Source organism: Rhinoderma darwinii, chromosome 2 (assembly GCF_050947455.1).
Source record: "Rhinoderma darwinii isolate aRhiDar2 chromosome 2, aRhiDar2.hap1, whole genome shotgun sequence".
In the NCBI taxonomy this organism is placed as follows: domain Eukaryota; kingdom Metazoa; phylum Chordata; class Amphibia; order Anura; family Rhinodermatidae; genus Rhinoderma; species Rhinoderma darwinii.
Window position 1 is genome coordinate 204,495,865 of NC_134688.1, and position 19,952 is coordinate 204,515,816.

The following is a 19,952-nucleotide window of genomic DNA, read 5'->3' on the forward strand; positions in this document are numbered from 1 at the left end:
AATAAATCTCTCCGATTGTGTACACTCTCTGGTGACATAATCGTGTATAAAATGTCCCTAAAGACACAGGCATATATTCTCACTTTGGTGCAGATGAGCATTATATAATGGTATACAAATGTAGTAGCGAAACTTTTCGGTCAGGCAGTCAAAGCATAGCAGGCAGAGCATAGCCATGACAATAACAATTGCTTTTTCTGCTGTTTGACTTTTTACTTTTACCTCTAATGCTGACTTTCTATTTTGTTTCTGTGGCTTACATGTATTGTCAAATTATGCTTTATGAACCAATGGAAAACTGGGCTACTGGGATATACTGAGCCCACCAAAGGAAATTATTTTCTAAACTCTACATTTAGTTATACAGGATATGTGCATGGACACTTTAATTGCATTGTACACTTTGCTGCCATTATTATTATTATATGAACAAAAACATTACATTAATAAGGTCTAATAGATTTGTGAATCATACGATAAAAAATACATCCTAGTGGCGGGTGATTGGCTGTAAGTCAGCTTTAATGGAGTTGCCTTGGTCGATATATGTAGGTAGTATTGTACCAACTTTATCATTACATCTATTATGTTTAGCCATATATCTGGTTTACGGAAATAAACATTTTTATTTAGAACTGGTGTCACAATGGTTAATTATGTCGTGAGACGCCGCCTTTGCTCATGAGCTCCACATTTCTATACCTGTTATTGATGCATATAGCTGATACTATCTAAATCACTGATAGTTTACCTTATCTCTAACTAGTACGAGGAGGAGATTACATTTGATAGATCAAGCAATAATAATATTTGAAGTGGCTGCGAGCAAAAACATCATACAGTGCCATACAGTGTATTAAAATTTGTCAACAAAATCTAGAGTAGATATAAAATTTCACTTAAACAGCACAAACAGTTCCTATAATTCTGTTTTCTTACCTGAAGCTTGAAAGGCATGATCAAGCTTGAAGGCTTATCTAGAAATTGATATCATTACATTTGTGTTTGAAGAAAACATTCAATAGCGCACCGTAATCCTATGCCTAATACACGAGTTTATGAAAGCACTTATTTTATTTGAAATATAAGAATTTGTGAATATTTTATACCTTTTCTATTTATAATATCATTTTTATCAAGCACTGTTAATAATAATATTATTGCAAACAGCAAGCAGTCCAACCAAAAGAAGAAATGTAACTAAATAGTTCTTGATATAATTGTAATGAAATCTTATAATATTTTTATCTTCTTTGGGCAGGAATGCAAAGTCAGTATGGAAGTGCTCAGTTTTTCTGAATCAATGCTTCTTTCACATGTACACACTGTTTAAAAATACATATGCTTAGATGGTTGGAAGCCTTAACTCACCATTCCAAAAAAAACCATAAATAAATATTATATATATATATATATATATATATATATATATATATTTGGTTTGCACTGAACTGAAGAAATTATACAGCACAATACCATATAAGCAAGGTTAAAGTCAACCCCCACTTGTGATCTCTCGCTCGAGCTGAAATTGGGCATGTAGAGACGCTGCTGAACACTGGGCGGTACAGTTGCATAGCAACCTTATGACGCCCGGAGAGCATTGTACACAGGTCTTATTAATTAGAATGAAAAAAGATCTGAAACAAGGACAGGCCTTTATAAAAGGGTTGTATGAGATAAAAAAAAACATGGCTGCTCTTCAAGAGATAGCGCCTCATTTGCCCATGGGCTGTGTGTGGTATTGCAGCTCAGGCTCATTCATCTGACCGTGAGGGTGCTGGGAGTTGAACCCCCACCGATCAGATTTTGATTCCTTATCCTAAGCATATGTCGTTAATATTAGGGCTTGTCCACACATAACAGAATTGCTGCGTATTTTCCGTCCAGAATTGCGGTCGGAAAATACGCAGCAGAATACAGTAGCAGCAAAGTGGGTGAGATTTAACAAATCTCATCCACACGCTGCGTAAAATCTCCGAACAGAAATGCTGCGGAAAGTGGACTGAATTGAAAAAAACACAGCAAAATCTGCACCATTTTCTGCAGTAAAAACCGCAGCAAATGGTCCGGTTTTTCTGCAGTGGAATATCTGCTAGTTTTAACGGAAATGCTGCAGAAATTTTCTGCAGCAATTTTGTTATGTGAGGACAAGCCCTTAGGCCGTGCCCGACAAAGTATGGGAGCACGTATTGCGGTCCGTAATTATGGAGATTTTTTACGGCCATGTGAATGGGGCCTTAGGGCTTGTCCACACAAAGCGGAATTGCTGCATATTTTCCATCCGGAATTGTTGATGAAAAATACGCAGCAGAATACAGTAGCAGCAAAGTGGGTGAGATTTAACAAATCTCATCCACACGCTGCAGAAAATTTCCTTGCAGTAATTCACCTGTACCGCAGCGTGTCAATTCCTTCTGCGGAAAGTGGACTGAATTGCTGCGTTTTTCAGAGGAGATATCACCATCTCCCAGCGTTGAGAAAAACGCAGCAAATTCCCCACCATTTTCTGCAGTAAAAAACGCATGAAATGGTGTTGTTTTTCAGCAGCAAAATTTTTGCTAGTTTCTGCGGAATTGCTCAATTCCGTTACGCGTGGACAAGCCCTTACAGTCCCTGAAAATCCTTTTAGGCTGAATTCACATATTTACTTGCATTTTCAGTGGCATTTATTACTGCATTTTGTCTGCTTTGATGCCGCAGCCATTTTTCAGTATTTCACTTTCATTTTTTTCCTCCCCGCATCTCAGAAGCCATAACTTTTTATTTTTCCGTTGACATAGTCATATGAGGAATTATTTTTTGCGGAAACAAGTTGTAGTATTTAATGGCACCATTTAAAGTTTCATACAATGTACTGGAAAACGAAAAAAAAATTCTTTGTGAGGTTGAATTAAATAAAATTAATTCATCCATTGATTTTTGGGTTTCGCTGTTACAACAATCCCTGTGTGGTAAAAACGACATGTTAACTTTATTCTGTGGGTCAATAATATTACCACAATACCAAATTTTATAGTTTTTTTTCTGATGTACCACTTTTACAAAAGCCACAAAATTTTTATTTTTCCGTTGATGGAGTGATATGAGGGCTTATTTTTTGCAGGGCGAATCACTTTGTATTCCATTTTTTTGGGGGGAGGGAAGATGACCAAAAAGCCTCAGACACTGAATTTTTTCCCCTACCCATGGCGTTCATCCGGTGGGCTAAATAATATAATATTTTAATTGTTTAGATTTTTTATGGACGTGCTGATAACAATTATGTTTACTTTTTTATTTTTACATTACTTTTGAGGGAAAATGGAAAATGTTTTTTTAACTTTTCATATTTTATCTTTATTTGTACACTATTAAAAATGTTATTACACTGTTTTTTAGTTCCCGTAGATTTAAACTAGTGATCGTTTCAGCATTGGTACAATATACTGCAACACCTATGCAGTGTGTTTTTATATTTACCAGCTCCAGAGGCAGGATTTAAAGGAAGCAGAAACATGGCAGACCTGAGGACCTTCATTGGGCCCCCAGGCTGCCATGGCAACTATCGGCACCCCACGGCCTAGATGCCACAGTGGCTAATGACTGCAGCATCTAAGTGGTTAAATAGCCAGGATCAAAAGTTATCTCCAATCCCAGCTCACGCGAACTCAAAAACGTCTGAAAATACGGAGCTGTTTTCAAGGGAAAACAGCTCCTGATTTTCAGACGTTTTTTGAGCCACCTGCGATTCTCACTGCATTTTTCACAGCGTTTTTTTACGGCCGTTTTTGGAGCTGTTTTCAATAGATTCTACGAAAAACGGGGGCCTAGACCAATCCCTAAAAAACAACCCCATAGACTTATCCCTTCTCCACCTAACTTTATAATTGGCACAAATCAGTCAGGCAGGTAACGATCTCCCGGCATTTGCCAAACCTAGACTCGTCCATCAGACTGCCAGATAGAGAAGGGTGATTTTTCTTTCCACAGAATATGTTTCCACTGCTTAATACTCCAGTGGCGGTGTGCTTTACAATACTCCATCCAACGCTTGAAATTGTGCTTGGTGATGTAAGGCTTGCATGCACTTGCTTGGCCATGGAAACCCATGCACCATGAAGCTGCCAGTGCACAGTTTTTGTTGTGATGTTAATGCCAGTGGAGGTTTGGAACTTTGCTATTATTGAGTCAGGAGAGCATTGGCGACTTATATGCACTATGGGCCTCAGCACTCGGTGACCCCGCTCTATAACTTCACGTGGTCTGCCACTTCGTGGCTCAGTTGCTGTGATTCCTGAACGCTTCCACTTTGCAATAATACCACTCACAGCTGATCGTGGAATATTCATGAGGGAAGAAATTTCACAAACTGACTTGTTAGGGCATGACCACACGTGGCGGATTTCCTCCGCAACTGTCCGCATCAATGCCGCACAGAATCTGCGTTGCAGATTCTGCTGCGGATCTGCACAAAATGTGCAGTAAATTGATGCGGACTAGCTGCTGCGGACTGCGGGAAAAGTACTTCCCTTCTCCCTATCAGTGCAGGATAGAGAGAAGGGACAGCACTTTCCCTTGTGAAAGTCAAAGAAATTCATACTTACCGCCCGTTGTCTTGGTGACGCGTCCCTCCTTCGGTATCCAGCCCGATCTCCCTGGATGACGCGGCAGTCCATGTGACCGCTGCAGCCTGTTATTAGCCTGTGATTTGCTGCAGCCGTCACTTAGACTGAAACGTCATCCTGGGAGGCCGGACTGGAGACAGAAGCAGGGAGTTCTCGGTAAGTATGAACTTCATTTTTTTTTTACAGATACATGTAGATTGGGATCGGTAGTCACTGTCCCGGGTGCAGAAACAGTTACTGCCGATCGGTTAACTCTTTCAGCACCCTGGACAGTGACTATTTACTGACGTCTCCTAGCAACGCTCCCGTCATTACGGGAGCCCCATTGACTTCCTCAGTCTGGCTGTAGACCTAGAAATACATAGGTCCAGCCAGAATGAAGAAATGTCAAGTTAAAAAAGCAAGACGGATCCGCAGCACACATAACATGTGCATGACAGCTGCGGACTTCATTGCGGAAATTAGAATCTCCATTGAAGTCAATGGAGAAATTCCGCCATGAGTCCGCCACTGCTCCGCAACAGACAGAGCATGCTGCGGACACCAAATTCCGCTCCGCAGCCTATGCTCCGCAGCGTAATTTTACGCCTCGTCTAAACGAACACTGCTAAATTAAAGTGTAAGTCAATGGACAAACGGCTCCGCTGCGGATTAACGCTGCGGAGTGTCCGCAGCGGAATTTAAGTGAAATTCCGCCACGTGTGAACCCAGCCTAACAACGGAGGCATCATATTACAGAACCACACTGGAATTCAGTGAGCAGAACGACCCATTCTTTCACAAATGTTTGTAAGTGCAGACTGCATGACTACGTGCTTGATTTTATACCCCTGTGGCAATGGAACTGAATGGAACACCTGAATTCAAGAGGTGTGTCCTAATACTTTTGTCCATATAGTGTATATATAGCCATGTTTACCATTGCATTGAATGTTGTTTGATGTCAAATAATGATAAGAGGAGAAACTTCCATGAGTCAAAAGGATATTTTTCAAATCTATCTTTAAATGCCTACAAGGGAATGATTGAACATGAATTATTGCTCTCAATATAACACTTCAAGCAAGATCATGAACAACAACGAATTACTCAGAATTACAACTACAATAAAAATTATGATTCCCTTGTCTCTGACGATACTGTTCAAATTCTCAGTTCTGTTTTTGCCACACAAACAAAAATGATGTGACTATAAATATAACCCATACAAAAACAATTCTGTGAATTCTTTTACAATAGATAAAAAAGGCAAATATAAAAGCTAAAAAGTAGATGTAATATGCTCTTTATGCTGTATGCTTTAATTAACCCCTTTCAGCCCATCCCACATAAATGAATGGACTAATGGCATGGTCCCTGTGCCAAAAGCTCGCTAATTAACGTGCTGCCTATTATGGCACTGCGATCTCATGCATGCAGTGCCATTGGCAGGATTGGGCGGTCACAATGACAGGCCGCCCCTGTACTGTGACAAGGCAGTCAAAAATAACCAGTTTCCTATCACTAAAAAACCTAAGCACAGCGATCATATTAAATGCTGTGTCCCCGAATGCAGAAGCTGCTGCCAACTGTTGAATGTTATAAAGTATTGTAGTCAGCGAATACACCATATTTAGTAACATATTACTCCATTTTTTGCCTCAGATAAACTACTGATCATTAATTTACAAACACCCCCAGATTTGTAAATTTCTCTGTAAAACATTAACGGAATACGTGTGTTTTGTCTAGAAATTAGTCTAATCTACTTTTTTAAACACTGTTAGCAATCGCATGCATCGTATTTATACATTATTTATATAAATATCCTTGAAAACCGTAGGTTTTTAAGAAACTATGCTATTAAACCTGTGTAAAAGAGAAACTTTCTTTGTTGCCCAAAGCAGCAAATCACAGCAAGAGCTTTCATTTTTCAAGAGCAGAATATGAAATGAATGCTGTGCTGTGATTGGTTCCTATGGGCAACAAAGGTTTCTGAATCCCCTTGTATGTGATACTTGTTTTTACTTGTGAAAACGTGTAAATTGGTCTTGTTGATGGCTCCCAGGAAGCAATTATCAATCGAAAAGCAATCTGCCAAAGTCACTTTGAGCAATGCAGGGCATAGTCTGCGGGAAATTGCTCGCCTGGAGACGGTTTCACTTGGTGGCCTGCAGTGATATCCTGCAAGAGATACCCCCAAAAACAACAGTGTACATGATCGACCACGACCTGGACAACCTCAAGTAAACACTAGACTGGAGGTTAAATTGATCATAGTTTCTTCCAAATTAAACAGATTCAAAACAACCTGTCAGATCCATGCTGCTCTGATGGAAACGAGGAAGAAATGCGTATCAATCGTGACTTACAAGCCCCGCCTTGTAGCAAGTGACTTGAAGGAATGTGTTGCAGCCCGAAAACCATTCTCTAGGCCCATTAATACCAAGAAAAGACTGTTGTGGGCTAAAAAGGACAGGAGCTGGGCCACTAGTCAGTGGAAGAAGGTTCTTTTCACAGACGAATCAAAGTTTGAGCGCATGCTTCCTGCTTGCAATGAACCCACAGTCAAGCATGGAGGAGGTTCCATTATGGTCTGGGGAGATTTTAAGGGCAGTACAATCGAAGGAATTTTGGACAACAAGTGCTATCACAACATTCTTTTATGCCATGGCATCTCTTCAGGCACTCGTTTTATGGTTGTGATTTAACACTACAGCAACATAATGACCCAAAATAAGCTTATACTTACCACCTGGGCGTTGTCATAACGATGCTTTTGTCTGTTCTTCTTCCAGGCCAGCCTCCTGGGATGACGTTTCATCCCATGTGACTGCTGCAGCCAATCACAGGCTGCAGCGGTGACACAGGCTGCAGCGTCATCCCGGAAGGCCGGACAACGGAGAGACGCATCGCCACTACTATGCCCACTGCTTTCCGCAAAGGAAGTTCCACCCAAAAAACTGCACCACAAAGTTCTAGGTCGGACACGATGCGTAATTTTATGCAGCATATCCGACCCGTGGGAACCCGGCCTTAGACAATTTGATAGTCAGAATGCCCCACGTTTGCTCTGCTGGGACCGCTGCTAAGGGTGGGTACATTGATGAGAAAGAAGTTTAAGGAAATCAAAGCTCAATTCATTTGTAAACGATGTTCATTAGTACAAAATATGTTTATGTGCCTAAATAAAGTAAATCCATATATTAACAAACTAGCTTCTTTTGTTAATTTCCAAAAAACTCGATGATTTGTGTGTTGTATTGAAATTAATAAGGAGTGGTGCACCTATAGCCCATTACACATTGCAAACATGGTCAGAGATAATTTGATGCACCACATCCAAATGTCAAAATATAATGTTTTAAAGATGTCTGCTTGCTGTCAATGAAAGTAAACATTCTTGTTTGCATTCATAGAAAGAAAACCTGTCTTGATCATGCCTAACTGGGACAGGTCAACACAGCTTTTGTGTATTAGAGTTCTGTCTTGTAAAGAGCCATGCACCTGTTTGGATGGACATGATCAGAACAGGGTTTCAGCCTCTAACAGTCAAAAATATTGGTTTCCATTTACTGACAGCAAGCAGTGATCTTGAAAAAAGTGAGGAAGCGAAGCACAAAGTATATTATGCTTTCCATCATACATTGACGAGTGTAATATTGATGGCCTATCCTTAATAATTAGAATAGGTCATCAATATTTGATCGGGGAGGTTCAACTCCTAGCATCCTCGCCGATCAGCTGACTGAATGAGTCGTGCTGAACCAGTAAGCGCCGCATCCCTTTCAATATTTAGCCAGGCACAACGCCATACATTTAGTTGTGGCTATGTCTAGTACTGCAGATCACAGCAGCTCAGTCCCATTCATACAGCTGATTAGAGGAGTTGCCAGGAGTCAAATCTCAACCTAAGAATAGGCCATCAATATTACTGTCCCCAAAAACTTATTTAAGCTTTCTTTAAAACTGGGAAAACCTCCTTAACAAATGCTGAAGGTTAGTATTGTATTAAATAGTGAATATATGTACAGTACCTGAACCTTTTTTCATCCTTCAGTTTTGCAATTTCATTTTGGAAATTAGGAAATGGTACGTGGCTTGAAGATTCCACTAAAATCACTCTATAAGAAATGAAAATGTTGGTCAGATAAACTAAATAAATGGTACACGGTAAATCAGAAATCTCCATTTCAATATAAAGTGGTGTTCAAAGAATGTCAGATGTCATGTTATTTTGGCAAAATAATTGTTATTAGATTTCACATGCTGTACCATTTAGAGCTCTAAGTTGGACACTTAAATACTGTATTTTAAGAAGCCATCACATAAGATAAGATATTTTTCAATTTTGCAGCTGTCAAACAGAGCTATAAAGTTCTAAAGCTCCAAGGATAATGGGTAAAATGCATAATAATAATCAGATTAGTGGGTGTGTACATCATACCAATGTGAGCGAAATGTTCTAAAATTGTGTCTGGTACAGAATCATTTGGAAGCTGAAAAAGGCATTAGCATTAATATTAGGCTTGAGGGAAAGTTACGATTTCAAAAAATGCTTTTGTGCTTTTACAATTAGACTTGATTCTGAAAGAAATCAATTAAATGTTCCTCTTATCTTTATAGTAATACAATGTTAGAATTCTCAAAGATTATAATAATACATGGATATACAAAATATATATAACATTAATGACCGCTCCAGCATGCAAAATATTTGTAGAAGTGCTATATCATGAAATACTGTCATTACCGCTCATTATCGCTTGTTCTCGTGAACAGATTTCAAATGACTCATAATGAGCACTAACTGCTAATGTAACAAGCAGAAAACACAAAGCTGATGTTTAGGAAAAGATCTCCCAATGTCCGTGTAACTGCAGGTAAAAGAGCAGGTTATTTCTGGCAACCCTTGTATTTTACAAAAAGAAATGGACATGGTAACATTATCTAAGCGTGTCCTCTGGGAGAAAAAAAAAATTTTGTGGTATTTTTATGGAATCCCATGCATTATTTATAGACAGATTGTGGTATTAGTAATACTGGTAGAAAGGAAGTTCGGTCCAGCGCTTAGGTAGAAGTAAAACGGAAGGAATTTCCAAGTTTAATGAAGTTCCATTAAAAGGTCCATTAGAGTATGGTCCCGGTGTGTGGGTAATGAGAGGAAAGATCCTGTAAAGCCTACGCGTTTCGGACGATACCGACGTCCTTAGACTTGGCTGTACACACTACAGCCAAGTCTAAGGACGTCGGTATCGTCCGAAACGCGTAGGCTTTACAGGATCTTTCCTCTCATTACCCACACACCGGGACCATACTCTAATGGACCTTTTAATGGAACTTCATTAAACTTGGAAATTCCTTCCGTTTTACTTCTACCTAAGCGCTGGACCGAACTTCCTTTCTACCCTTGTTTCTGCTACGTGTGCCGACACGATAAGGATCCAGGCGCTGGCAGCGACACTCATATTGTGTCAGGTGAGCTGGAGGATCCCTCCCTTTGTTTTCTACCTATTAGTAATACTATCTAAAGTTTTTTGTTCTTTAACGACATCCCTCTAAGACCTTTACAGCAGAGTAAGTTATATATTAATACACACTGGTCGGTGTGTTCAGATGTACATTTTCCCATAAGCAGACACCCTTTCCCCAGAGTCAGCTATAGCGCCAGGTCTACTGTGCTTTGGTGCATAAAGCTATGGCCCAAGACACTATAATACATTTTTATATTTCTATATTTTGTATTAAAAAATATATATATATATTATATGTGCAATGGCGGGTTTATTTTTTATGAGAAGAATGCTGTATATTTGAACAAATCCAGGAAATGGATGAATGAAGAGATTTGTGGCTCTCTCCATTAAGTTCTATGAGAGTTATGGAAACAGCCGGGCCCCCTTGCTCCGCTGTTTCCGTAACGCCAATGGAAGTGATTGGAGAAAGCCGCAAACCTCTCCATTCATCCTTCTCCAAGATTTATTATTTATAATACTTCATGACTTTAGTCAACATACTATTGTGAATCTGCCATTGGCCATAATTTATGAGATAACTTGACTTTGAGTATTTTACTACAATAATATTCTTACAAAAGCTCTGGACTGGAAAGGTACTCACACAATTCTATTAGTAATAAAAGGATAATTTATAAAATAAAAATTAAATATGAAGATAAGATATTGTATATAGCAACCAATCAGAAGCACTTTTTTTTTAATCTACATGTAACGCTATATTCAGACTGCTTGCAGTGTACGTTCGGACAAACTTATCCATAGGGCCCCATTGACCTGACGTATGCAAAAAAGAGAGCCCTTTTGGCATACGTCGGGGAAATTTGAATAGCATACTCGACCACACTATGCGATACAGAGGCACTCAGTAAAAAAAACAAAAACTATATGTATGCGTTCCATAGGTATATACGTTTCTTTACAATGGGAACCAATGGGTGGTCTATGCCAATGTATGCCTATATAGTGGCATATGTAGGAGCCTTTCGTCAGAGGTATACATTGGCAAATACTCCCGATGAATATCTCTGATAGAATGCTCAAACAAAGTGTGAATAGAAAGAGAGGTAAAATGTACTTGGCTGATGACTATTTTTCACGACTAAATCAACTGTTTTGGAGTTTACTTCATTATTTCATCTGTTATACACATGGAGGAATATGCACCTGAATTTTCCATGACTTTTGTAAGGACTTTTAACAGATAGACAGATTTTTTCCAGCTCGTAGCATGGTAATTCCTGCTCCAGTTGTGCCTAAAAATAAAAATTCACAACGATGAGTTAAATATTAGTCAGTACACAACCATAAAAATATTCTGTATACTTTTGACTATGACTGTTATCTTTAGAGGACTTTTAGGCTACTACTGTGTTAGTATTTCATTTTCAACAACACATGAGATGTATGACTTAACCAGAACACAGGGATCTTGAGGTTATCACTCCAGTCTGTGGAAGCTATTTCTAAATGTAAAATGTCATGCAGTTCCCCTTCATCGTCTTATGTTAGTGGCTACAAAGACAGAAGTAGAAGGGCAGCCAAAGAACAACTGTCAAGATACTGAAGTGAGGATAGTTAATCAATGACAAGTAATGATCCTAACTTCCTCTCATCCTCAGACTCGTATTACCCTTTTACGATTTGCAGCATACAATGGATCAGGCGACATTTACTTTACAAGTCTTCATTTTATTGGAATATTTCTTATTGTAAATCCAGTTTACACATGTGTTAATATGTTGCCATGTTGCCTTTTAAAGATTTATTTGACTTTAAAAATAAATCTATAATATATCCATTTTAGGCTCTGTTCACATGTTGCAGTGGTATTGCGTTTTTTGCCGTGACGTTCACAAAACCGCAGTAAAAACAATGATGATTCACAAAACTGCAAGTCACAGCAAAAACAAATCAATACAGCCAGGACATGTAATCATAGCTCTATATTAATATAGTGTGTACCAAAACACCTTTGGGAAATATTTTAGTATCTCCGGTTGTAGAACAATTTATAATAAAAAACACAATTATAACTGGTATATTTTAAACCTTTAAATAGGGCACATGAGTAGTCCTGTTATTCACACACACTTTAAAAAAATAAATAAAGCCACAAATTATGTTTTTCCAGCACTTTTCATAGAATTTATTTTTTTTTTTTTAAAAAGACAGGAAATATTTTCTATTATTTTTCACAGAAAAAAACACCACAAAAAGCAACAAACACTTAACATGTGAACATCCCCTAATTTTTTTTATCAATGACGAGCCACTCTCTACCAATTATTTCCAGCAGAATAATCTACTGTTTTGAATTTATAATGAGAATATATGGAGCCAGGATTCTATAAAATGACAACACAAAAAGACACTTTCATTTTGCATTTAACATTTTCAAAATAGGTATATGTAAAAGATATTTCCCCTTAACATATTTATATCAGAAATAGAATAATAAACACTTACAGTTGGAGCTAAATCAGTCAATCTTGATTGAAGAGAAAAAGACAATGTAGTGCCACCTGCTCCGCTGCTTGATTTAGATACCAGTAACATGGTTGCTTCGGTTAGGTGTAAGAAGCGACTCCTATAATCTACAGTCACATCCACTTGGCTTCTAAAAAATAAATGTTCATATGTTAATTAGGCCCCATGCACACGATAGTAGTTTTGATTCGTAATTACGGATCCATAATTATGGATAATCTACGCACCCATTCATTTCTATAGGCCATGTACACCTTTCTGTATGTTTACAAATGTGTGTCCGGGCCATAGAAACAATTAGCAAAATACAGAACATGTTCTATTCCTGTCCGCAGTTGCGCATGGACTCGCCCAGTCTATGGGTGCGTGCTAAATTGCGGACAGCTATGGAAGTGCATCCGTAGCAGTCCGTCATTTCAGAAGTGTTGCTATGTGACAGCAGGGGATTCCCCAAGAAAATGGTGCCTGAGCGATCATGTGACCTTTTCAAAGGGTTGGGACATGTTGGTGACATCATTTGTAGCCTCCCTTTTTTTTGTGGATCCGTAAATACGGATGCACTACATACTATATTTTCAGACAGCGTACCAGATATGCGGATGACTACGAATCCGTACTTGCGGATAGTAAAATACACTACGGTTGTGTGCATGAGGCCTTACTCTTAGTTATTCTATTGGATAACATGGTACCATTGACATCAAATAGTGATATAATTATATTTATTGGATAAACAAACCATTATTAATGCTCATTTGCTGAGGGGTATGTGCTACATAAAGTACATTGACATTATCAGTACTGATAGGAAAACTCTGGGGTAAACGTATACACTGTATTATGCCTAGTACAGGGCCTGATAGGGAGGTGCATGAAAATAGTATGTATTTAAAGCACATTAAAAAAAGGATCTCTGAGTCATGCAACAGCCTCTCAGGCCATGCTATAGACATAAACCGGTGTATATGTTTCTTTAAATGAGATTGCATATAGCCAAGAATGTACATAGATCAGAGGGGAGCCCTTAACTAAAGCCTTGATGGTGGTGATTCCACTTTCTTACCCTTGTAGGAGAGAAAAATAACACTAACCTATGGCTGTTTCTCTCTCACTTGTTTGGTAACATTGCTCTGTGGCTTGAAACAACAAGTGGTTTGTAGATCAAGTGGAGTTCCAAAAACCGGAGTTGAAAAGAGGAGTTAAAGCCCCAGTAAGTGCTCTTCTACTTCTTTTTCTTTTTGATTAACACCTGTTTGCTGTTTTTTTTTGTAACTTGGATAATGGATAGCAAGATTGGAGGTTTTCTTCAGTGCACAGTTTGCCATATGTATGCACGACTGGAGCCGAAGTTCCAGGGTGAATATCTCTGTGGCAGATGTGAGCATGTTGTTCACCTGGAAGCTCGTATTAGAGATCTGGAGGAGCAGAATGCAACACTGAGGAGGATAGACAATCTTGAGCTGAGCTTGCTGCTCACGGAGCATGCAGTTAGTGGGTTACAACTGGAGGGTGAAGACATGGGTGAGCAGGATCAGGTAAGTAGCTGGGTTAATGTAGTTAGGGGCAGTAGAAAGGGGTCAAAGAAAAGGAAGGCCGATCCGGTTTCTGACATTCCAGGCAAAATTGCCAAGTTGGGTGATGATGCGAGGGTGTCAGTCTCAGAAATGGCAGCCCTAGTGGATACTGATCTCCCTAACAGCCGGGAGAACAGCCCAGCTAGTAGTCGGCGGGATGGTAATGCAGGTAAGCCAAGACAATTGATAGTCATAGGGGATTCTATAATCAGGAAGACGGATAGAATAATTTGTCGCCAAGACCACCTCAACCGAATGGTTTGCTGTCTCCCTGGTGCCAGGGTTCGGCATGTGGTGGAACGGGTGGACAAATTGCTGGGAGGGGCTGGTGATGATCCAGCTGTCGTGGTCCATGTCGGTACCAACGACAGAATAAATGGTAGGTGGAGGAGCCTTAAGAATAATTTTAAAGAACTAGGCTACAAGCTGAAGGGAAGGACCTCCAAAGTAGTATTCTCAGGAATACTGCCTGTGCCATGCGCATCACAGGAAAGACAGCGGGAGCTCAGGGAGTTAAATGCATGGCTGAAGTCTTGGTGTAGAGGAGAAGGATTTGGGTTCCTAGAGCACTGGGTTGACTTTTCATTGGGGTACAAACTGTATTCTGCAGATGATTTGCACCTAAATGGAAGGGGGTCCGCTGTGCTGGGGGAGAGAATTCTAGCTGGGGTGGTGGAGTATTTAAACTAGGGCTGAGGAGGGAGGTCAATGTAGAAAAAAAAGGGGTAGCCAGGTTAGAGAGGGGTCAGACTATATTGGTGGGGGGAGAAACAGAATGTGGGGAGAGGACTAGACAACAAGATAAGGAGATCCTTTCGTTACAAAACATCAGTGTAAATAAAAAGGCCCGATTAATGTCAAATCACATTTCTGATAATAAAAGTGAAAAACTGACAGGCAAGTTAAAGTGTATGTTCACAAATGCCAGAAGTCTAGCAAGCAAAATGGGGGAGCTGGAGGCCTTGATACTGGAAGAAAATATAGATATAGTTGGTGTTGCTGAAACATGGCTGGACTCTTCACATGACTGGGCTGTAAATCTACAGGGTTTTACACTTTTTCGGAAAGACAGGACAAATAGGAAAGGTGGTGGTGTATGTCTGTATGTGAGAAATGATATGAAGGCGAGTGTGAAAGAGACAATAGTGGGTGAATACTGTGAGGAGGTTGAAACCTTGTGGGTGGAAGTAGAAAGGGAGGTAAACACTGAAAAAATTACTTTTGGTGTAATCTATAGACCCCCCAATATAACTGAGGAGATGGATGTTCAGCTATATAAACAGATGGAGCAGGCTGCACAGGCGGTTACTGTAGTGATAATGGGAGATTTTAATTTCCGGGATATTAATTGGTGTCATGGTTCGGCTTCAACTGCAAAGGGGAGACATTTCCTCAACCTGTTGCAGGAAAATTTTATGGGCCAGTTTGTGGAAGACCCGACTAGAGGTGAAGCTCTGTTGGATCTGGTCATTTCTAATAATGCAGATCTTGTTGGGAATGTCAATGTTCGTGAAAACCTCGGTAACAGTGATCATAATATAGTTACATTTTACCTATACTGTAAAAAACAAACGCAGGCTGGGAGGGCAAAAACATTTAATTTTAAGAAAGCCAATTTCCCCAGGATGAGGGCTGCAATTCAGGATATGGACTGGGAAGAACTAATGTCAAATAATGGAACAAATGATAAATGGGAGATTTTCAAATCTACTTTGAGTTATTATAGTGCAAAATGTATTCCTATAGGTAACAAGTATAAACTACTCAAATTAAACCCCACATGGCTTACACCTTCTGTGAAAGGGGCAATACATGACAAAAAAAGGGCATTTAAAAAATACAAATCTGAGGGTACAGCTGTAGCCTTTGTAAAATATAAAGAGCTTAATAAAATCTGTAAAAATGTAATAAAATTAGCAAAAATACAAAATGAAAGGCAGGTGGCCAAGGATAGTAAAACAAATCCCAAAAAATTCTTCAAGTATATAAATGCAAAAAAGCCCAGGTCTGAACATGTAGGACCCTTAGATAATGGTAATGGGGAGTTGATCACAGGGGATCAAGAGAAGGCAGAGTTACTAAATGGGTTCTTTAGCTCTGTATATACAACTGAAGAAAGAGCAGCTGATGTAGCCAGTGCCAGTGCTGTTAATATATCAGTTGATATACTGAATTGGATGAATGTAGAGATGGTCCAAGCTAAATTAAATAAAATAAATGTGCACAAGGCCCCGGGACCAGATGGGTTACACCCTAGAATTCTTAAAGAGCTTAGTTCAGTTATTTCTGTCCCCCTTTTCATAATATTCAGAGAATCTCTAGTGACTGGTATAGTGCCAAGGGACTGGCGCAGCGCAAATGTGGTGCCTATTTTCAAAAAGGGCTCTAGGTCTTCCCCAGGTAATTATAGACCAGTAAGCTTAACATCCATCGTGGGGAAAATGTTTGAGGGGCTATTGAGGGACTATATACAGGATTATGTGACAATAAATAGCATTATAAGTGACAGCCAGCACGGTTTTACTAAGGACAGAAGTTGCCAAACTAACCTAATCTGTTTTTATGAAGAGGTGAGCAGAAGTCTAGACAGAGGGGCCGCTGTGGATTTAGTGTTTTTGGACTTTGCAAAGGCATTTGACACTGTCCCCCATAGACGCCTAATGGGTAAATTAAGGACTATAGGTTTAGAAAATATAGTTTGTAATTGGATTGAGAATTGGCTCAAGGACCGTATCCAGAGAGTTGTGGTCAATGATTCCTTCTCTGAATGGTCACCGGTTATAAGTGGTGTACCCCAGGGTTCAGTGCTGGGACCACTATTATTCAACTTATTTATTAATGATATAGAGGATGGGATTAATAGCACTATTTCTATTTTTGCAGATGACACCAGTCTATGGAAGATGTTCATGAATTGCAGGCAGATTTAAACAAACTAAGTGTTTGGGCGTCCACTTGGCAGATGAAGTTTAATGTAGATAAATGTAAAGTTATGCATCTGGGTACCAACAACCTGCATGCATCATATGTCCTAGGGGGAGCTACACTGGCGGATTCACTTGTTGAGAAGGATCTGGGTGTACTTGTAAATCATAAACTCAATAACAGCATGCAGTGTCAATCAGCTGCTTCAAAGGCCAGCAGGATATTGTCGTGTATTAAAAGAGGCATGGACTCGCGGGACAGGCATGTAATATTACCACTTTACAAAGCATTAGTGAGGCCTCATCTAGAATATGCAGTTCAGTTTTGGGCTCCAGTTCATAGAAAGGATGCCCTGGAGTTGGAAAAAATACAAAGAAGAGCAACGAAGCTAATTAGGGGCATGGAGAATTTAAGTTATGAGGAAAGATTGAAAGAATTAACCTATTTAGCCTTGAAAAAAGACGACTAAGGGGGGACATGATTAACTTATATAAATATATTAATGGCACATACAAAAAATATGGTGAAATCCTGTTCCTTGTAAAACCCCCTCAAAAAACAAGGGGGCACTCCCTCCGTCTGGAGAAAAAAAGGTTCAAGCTTCAGGGGCGACAAGCCTTCTTTACAGTGAGAACTGTGAATCTATGGAATAGCCTACCGCAGGAGCTGGTCACAGCAGGGACAGTAGATGGCTTTAAAAAAGGGTTAGATAATTTCCTAGAACAAAAAAATATTAGCTCCTATGTGTAGAAATTTTTCCTTCCCTTTTCCCTTCCCTTGGTTGAACTGGATGGACATGTGTCTTTTTTCAGCCGTACTAACTATGTAACTATGTAACTATGTAATTGCTGTGACTGGGAAGAGCCAGAGGGCCATACCAATGCATGTATATTGGGAAAATAGCTCTGTTATGTGTATGGCCAGCTAACACTCCAGCTTCCAATATACTTCCCAGCATACATATTACAAACTAATGGAAATGTTTACATGTTTACATTTATTTCTCACCCTAAGGCCCTAAGAGTTTTCTGGCGTGGATTTTGAAGCGGAAATCGCATCGGAATCAGCACCAAAAAACGTCCGTAACCGCTTGCCAATGATTTCAATAGGAGGAGAAGGAGATCTTTTTCCCCGAGTGGCTTTTAGTTTATGGCGGGAAAAAAAAATTGACATGTCCTTTCTTGCTGCGGTTCCGCCTCTGCCCTCTCATTGAAATCAATGGGAGGCCGAAAAAGCGTTGAAAACGGGGCTGAAGAAATTTTGAGGCAGATATTTTTTTGCATGCAAAAAACTCTGAACTAGGCCTAAGGCTCAATGCGGCCAATCCGCAGCGTAACACAGTACCAGCAAAGTAAATGAGATTTGTGGAAATCTCATGTACGTGCTGCGGCTTTTTTCGGCACATAAATTGACCTGCAGTGTGTATTTTAAAATTCGAAGCATATCAATTTATCTTGCGTTTATGCTTGTGAATTGTATCTGCCTAGTTCTAAGGAAAACCCGCAGCATGAAAATGCACCGAGTTATGCATCAAAACATAAAAAACGCACCGAAAAACCTGCAAATTTCCTAGGATTTTGATGCGTATTTTCTGCAGCAAAATACGCAACGTGCGCTTGTTGACCGAGTGCTATCTTTTAGCTGTTATAGGAGAAACTGATATTGAATTTGTAGGCCTGATATATGGTATGTGGCTATAAACATAATACATCCTTACCATGCTACTATTTTTCCCAGTTTAACAGGGAGATAAAATGATTTGTCCATATTGTATATTGCTTTGAGGAGCAGCAGTACTTGGTAAAAAGCCAGCAATGCAGGCAGCTTCCGCTAGAAAAGTCATTACTGTCTCAGCAGTATTTCAGTGATGAGCCCAATCCCATGAGAGATAAACATTAAAAGTAAGTCATAGAAAATGATTCAAGTTTTTGACCTCTACATGTGAAAACGTTATTTTATTCATTTATTGCCTAACATATAAGAATGTAATACAGAATCACTAAAATTGCAAATGGATTTTTTATCATCATCTCTCACAACTATCTTTCTTTAATGAAAATAAGTGACATATATGATGTTAATGTAAAAAACTTGAACAATATTACTATCTATATCAAAGGAGATGGCACTGTGACTGTGACACATGGTCAATACTCAGGTAGCTGGTTGTAATATATTAACTCTCACTGCATACTGAATATTTTTTAACGTCATGATGTTTTTAGGTCCAACATTATGTGCTAATTTCTTAATATATCTTTTTAGCGATCAGTGCTCCTTTTTTCTGAGGCAGAACTTCAAATCCCCTGCATAGAAATAGAGTTAAATGATAAACTTCTGACTGTCTGCAGTTACTACTAGGGGGAGCTTTCTACATAATGTTTTATTATTGAGTCCAATGTATAAAGAGTAGGCAGATCCCTCTAGCGGGATCTGCAGGCTGCCAGAAGTTTAAAATTTATCTCTACGTTTATGGCAAGGGATTCCTAATCCCTGTATCAGAAAAATACACGAGCACAGTGAAGATAACTTTGAATGGAGTGGTGGTCGAGCATGAGGAGTGCGCTCTATTAAAAGTCTATGGGACTGACGGAGACAGCGGAGTACAGAACTCGGTTATTTCCATTAGCCCTATAGACATTGAATGGAGCGGCAAGGCACATGCTCGACCACCACTCCATTCAAGCTCCTCCTCACTGCAACTGAGGAGGAGGAGGGGGGCTCCGAACCCTAATTTTAGTGACTGGTGGGAGTCCCAGCAGTGAAGACCCTAGAAATCAGACATTCATCATCTACCATGTGAACAAGTGATAAATATCTATTTCAGCGTAATTTATTTAACTTTAATTTTTAAGCAAATT

At 39.4% G+C, this 19,952-nt stretch overlaps 1 protein-coding gene across 2 annotated transcripts in view; it reads right to left on the bottom strand.

The window, feature by feature from the left end:
- Positions 1–19,952, bottom strand: part of CFAP47 (cilia and flagella associated protein 47) — a 546,843-nt gene that overhangs the window by 272,528 nt on the left and 254,363 nt on the right. For both annotated transcript variants that reach the window (XM_075852746.1, XM_075852745.1), the window contains 3 exons: positions 12,572–12,722; positions 11,270–11,358; positions 8,624–8,710 (listed from right to left, as the gene is read on the bottom strand). In XM_075852746.1, the coding sequence (XP_075708861.1) occupies positions 8,624–8,710; positions 11,270–11,358; positions 12,572–12,722 (327 nt within the window). The remainder of the gene's footprint in view (positions 1–8,623; positions 8,711–11,269; positions 11,359–12,571; positions 12,723–19,952) is intronic.